A 4767-nucleotide genomic window follows, 5' to 3' on the forward strand; every position below is an offset into this window, starting at 1 on the left:
GAAAAGTCTTATTTTGGTTATACAAAAGAGAATAACCGAAAAATTGGTATGATACATATTTTTTAAAATAACTGACCGAACCGAACCATTGACACCCCTAACTATATTCAAGCACCATAAGCCAAACTTCTCCATGAAAGTCACCTACCCACAATAAGTTCATACTTCATACAAAAACTAAGGTTATGATGGGGATAAGAAAGGGCAAGGAAAGATATTAGTGGAGTGGCAAAAAATACTGAAAGTTAAATTAGTCATAAGAAACATAAATGTCACATATTTACAGAGTCCATGTCCAACGGAAAAGATATATACACTGTATTAACTTTTTTCTTTTCCTTTGTTTTTTGCTCCATCGGAAACTCTGAGATAACTTTCTTATTACAGGTCACTAATCCATAGTGGAAGATGATCTGTTGATGTATATTGTGTTTCAATCGGTCCATCTTCATCAATGAGAAGTCGAGATCTAAAAATGCATTGAAAATGCTGATCGCGATGCTATTTGGCTTGACAGTTGGAATCTGAATCTTCTACTGTGTTGAAGTACAAGGAGGATAGTTTGCCATCAAATGTAGAGACTAGTTGATGGACAGATAATCCACAGTAACGCTTTCCCAGCCGAGCAATGCAAATGTCTATGATCTTTTTAAACATGCTATCTGCTTGGACTAATGGCTGCTCAACGAACTTGACGAGAGGCATCCACTGCATTATAAAGACAGGCAGCTTAAGTAAGGCTTCATTTCAAGTCCTTATTTTCTCATTGCCTCTAAGTTTGTCTACTATTCCGTGCTTGTCAATTAATAGATCTCTTTGCCTATTTATGCATGAGAATCCCTCCTCTACTCCCTTAACCAAAGGCTTTAAACATTAATGAAATGTAACCAATTCCCTGAAACTGTAGCCTGCCTTACAAAATGTCAAAATCACAGAAACATTTAGGTGTATGCTCATATTTTCTTTCTCAATATTGTTGAAGTTTTTAATATCTTTACTCCAAAGGTACAGATAATGGAGAGACAAGTATATAGTATGGACAGTGTGACCACTGAGAATCTGAGATGGGAAGGGGGGGTATCTCTTAACATGTTGTCTTTTGTAGGAAAATAAATGACAAGTTTCTTTGTTCAATATGCTTACCTTGGCCGCCTGAATTTCCAGATCATCAACCATGATTCTTGTTGACAGGGGTCTTAAAAGGCAGACGAAGAACAAATCGGACTTTTCAAAAGCCACATTGTGAGCATGCCTGAAGAAGAACATATGTTAAATTCAATAATGGTCTCTACTTGGGAGATAAAGTAAAATCAACAAATAGTGTTGAATGCAATCACCATTTTCACATGCTATAATGTGCAACTTAAATAACATATCAGAGAGCTAAAAGCCAAATTCATTATCAAGGATAGTTCTAGCTTTTCTAACAAAATGTTAGTATCAGATTCACATCCTTTCCACAAATGCCTCACCAGAAACAAGAAGTGAAATGGACGGTGAATGAAGTTCCGAAGATACTATGTATTGGACCAAATCTTTTGCTTGGATAATTTAGCTTTTATGTTTTTTGTTCTTTCTAGTTCTTTTCTGCTATCTGGTAGAAACACAAAAAGTAGCCACTTTTCATAAAGATAGAATCCATCGACATTTGAAGAGACAAACATTTTCTGACCTGAAAGCAATAACCTCCACAAATTCAGTATCGATCTGGAAAGATTAGAAACGAATGTTATGGCAGCTTAGATTGCATATTTATAGGGGAAATATGTTCCTATGAATATCTTACCCCAGTCTCCTCCTTCACTTCTCTCACGACTCCTGTAAAGATCTCCTCTGACTGATATTGGCATTAAAAGATAGAATGAGTTTAGTGATTGAAGTGAAGATTTCATGTTTGCACAAAACTGTAACCAGAACATACCTCAAGAATGAAGCCAGTTGGTATTTTCCATAGACCTGAAAGAGCGGGCACAGAATGTTTCTCTTGTACAACAAGCACCTAAAGCAGTCATTTCTTGAGGTCAAGGGGCTACAGAAGATATACATGTAATATTATGGCATGCTATATATAGTAGCTAGGAGTGTCTTTTTAACAGATATAACCTCATTTTTGTCATTGATCACAAAACCCCCAACTCCGACTTGATGAGATGCATTAGAAGGAAGCATGCACGGATCATCGGGAAGCCAATATGTCATCATGAGATATCCTCTTTCCGCATGATGGTATTGAAATCCTTCCTGTGAAATTTGTTACTTTAGAGTTTGACTTTGCAGGAAGAGTTAGCATCAGAAACTAAAGGATCATGCTATATACTTTATTCTTCAGATACTAAAACCAAAAATATTTGAAGAATAAAGTTTAGTACTGATGATAGTCAATACCCTTACTGCCACAGGAACAAGATCACATTTCTCAACTGGTAATTTAAGCCAAATTCCCTTCTTCCCCTGCAGTGTGCAACATCAATTAGAAACTAAGTGTTCCATAAATTGTAGTAATATATTTATATCTGAAGAAACACTCAGACTGGTGGCACGTGCGTTGTTCAATCACAAGCATCTCCGCAATAGAACAAGCGAAAAATGAAAATGCAATGGATTCCTCTACATTATCAGTTTTAACACCATAAAATTAAATGAAGGTGTGGAATTCTGAGCAGGTACCTTCAGTTTCCAGTGGGAGAGAGATGCGCGAAGTGCAGATGCAAATATATTGGGATTGGATGGGAGTGTTTGAGGATTAATGAGTACTCCTCCATATTCATCATCAGAAGCATCAAGCATTCTTACATCTCTAAGATACAGTCCTGAACAGTTTGTACCATTTATCTGACAAGAAAAAGTGTCTACTATAACATTCTCTTTGCTAATGGAGCTTGCAGCATCATAAGAAGCCTTGAGTACAACACCTGGATGTAAAACAGGCAAAAGTCAATATGAATGTTAGAAGAAATATTGAACATATATCATCTACTTTTAGTATAAGAAATGTTATCATCTCAGATGTAGCCACAGGCTTCTATTTCTTGCCCAATGAAACAGCATGTATTTCTCTAAGCTATTGATACTTTGTAATGCCTCATGGTAGATTGTTCTACTTTAAGTTCCTAATGACCTGGAGCCTAACAACAACTACCCCTCAATCCCTTGAGGTTGTCGATATGAATCCTTATTGTCCATGTCGCTACATTTAAACCCGTATAAGTCCATTATTATATGTAATAACAAATAATAAGTAAAAGATAGTAGTATCTCTAGCATTAGAAGTTCTCTACATTTTCTGCTGCTCCAAAAGATAGTAATAAAACCTCAAAAGGGCAAAGACAACCCAAAAATGAAAAAGGCTTGGTAACACAAGCATAAGATTTTCTCAGATAGAACTCAAAAACTGCCCTGTACAAGAATTGCAGTAGAAAACTTTTTCCCTCCTTTTATTTATTAAACTTAAAAATGCACACTAGGCTTACGTTGCTCGAACTCTCCAAAAATCTAACCGTGCCCGAGTCAGATCCTCAAATAATGCAACTTTGAAGGATCACACCCGGCAACGTTTTTGAAGAGTTTAGCAACATAGTACAAGACACTAAAAGGACAAATGCAAGGCAGCAAGAAAAATGTCTGCATTTGTTTAACCATCTTTAGTGCAAATTAGCTCATAAGACTGTTGAACTGCAGGTTGGGGGATTAGAAAAGGAAAAGAAGAACATGGGGCTGGCCTAATGATCTTCTGATTAAACTACGGAAAACCCAAAATCTAAAGAGAACATACAATAATTAACACTACAAGAGAATTAAATGAAAATAACAAAAACCCCATGTGTAAAACTTGTCATTTTCCTATATTAGAAAATTACCTCTGCAAGAATAGAACTTGTGAGTCCCATTGAGACCAAACATTAGCTTTGTATCAAGAAATGAGCTTGATTTCTTCACCTCTCTACCAACTAACTTAGATAAAGACAATAACTTGGAATTAACCAATTTCAACTCCATTCTTTACACACTACAAAAACAAAGCCTTTTTCTTGTCGTTTAAACTAAATTCCAGAGAGCTCAGTCCACTGAAAAACCAGCTGTACGTTTTTACAGAAAATATTGTATCATCTGTGATCTCAAAATCAAGAACTGCAGACACCTTTTAGTAAACTAAAAACAAGAATATCTTGGGCATATTCTACCCATCGGAGAGTACTAAAAAGATTCAAAACTGAAGAATAAAAATGTAGAAACGGATTTGTAGTTAAGTAGTATGGTTAAGAAATGATATTTTATAGCAAAAAGTTAAGGTAGAGGGTCTTAGGTTGCAAAAGCTGTGGTGGAAAATGAACCTTGAATGAGAAACTATAATGAAACGACAAACAAGGTGGAAAGATCTTCGGCTGTTTGTATCAACTCCAATAATAATTGTAGAAAACGAGGGAAGTAAAATGGAATTGATAAGAAGCAGAAATATATGAAGTCACTGTAGAGACTACAGAGGAAACAGGGAAAGACCAAGGACTAGAGCAGCATAAGTACGTTTACAACTCATTAATTTGGTTTTATTTTTCCCCTAGAAAAACAATGATAGATAACAATCTTAAATCATCCAGCAAATAAGGACCGATTTGGCCATAGACTTTGCCAAAATGTATTTGGGGTTCTTTTGGGCAAATATATGTTTGATCATAAATTTTATGCATAGCAAATTCACAAAACTCAAAATATTATTATTATATTTTTTAAAAATTATCCCAAACTTTTGTATTTTATAAAATAGCCCAC

The 4767-nt window shown here is 35.4% G+C and overlaps 1 protein-coding gene across 2 annotated transcripts; it reads right to left on the reverse strand.

Moving 5' to 3' along the window:
• Positions 1 to 222: 222 nt before the first annotated feature.
• Positions 223 to 4557, reverse strand: LOC107823549 (nudix hydrolase 8). 2 transcript variants are annotated; one of them, XM_016650225.2, is made up of 9 exons: positions 3858 to 4557; positions 2668 to 2912; positions 2386 to 2451; positions 2104 to 2241; positions 1922 to 1999; positions 1787 to 1837; positions 1673 to 1707; positions 1144 to 1252; positions 223 to 708 (listed from the first exon to the last, which is right to left on the reverse strand). In XM_016650225.2, exons 1-9 carry the CDS (start codon positions 3994 to 3996, stop codon positions 502 to 504), a joined length of 1068 nt encoding a protein of 355 aa, XP_016505711.1. In that variant the 5' UTR covers positions 3997 to 4557; the 3' UTR covers positions 223 to 501. The 2 variants fall into 2 exon arrangements, with proteins under 2 accessions (XP_016505711.1, XP_075104218.1); XM_075248117.1 differs by having other exon boundaries at positions 2392 to 2451; positions 3858 to 4487.
• Positions 4558 to 4767: the final 210 nt, after the last annotated feature.

Source organism: Nicotiana tabacum, chromosome 1 (assembly GCF_000715075.1).
Source record: "Nicotiana tabacum cultivar K326 chromosome 1, ASM71507v2, whole genome shotgun sequence".
Lineage (NCBI taxonomy): Eukaryota > Viridiplantae > Streptophyta > Magnoliopsida > Solanales > Solanaceae > Nicotiana > Nicotiana tabacum.

Coding starts and splice junctions, on each gene's coding strand:
- LOC107823549 (XM_016650225.2), bottom strand. CDS start 3,996: ATGGAGTTGAAATTGGTTAATTCCAAGTTATTGTCTTTATCTAAGTTA. Junction 2,452..2,667: donor TCTCCCACTGGAAACTGAAG/GTACCTGCTCAG, acceptor TGCACACTGCAG/GGGAAGAAGGGAATTTGGCT. Junction 1,838..1,921: donor CAACTGGCTTCATTCTTGAG/GTATGTTCTGGT, acceptor TGCCAATATCAG/TCAGAGGAGATCTTTACAGG.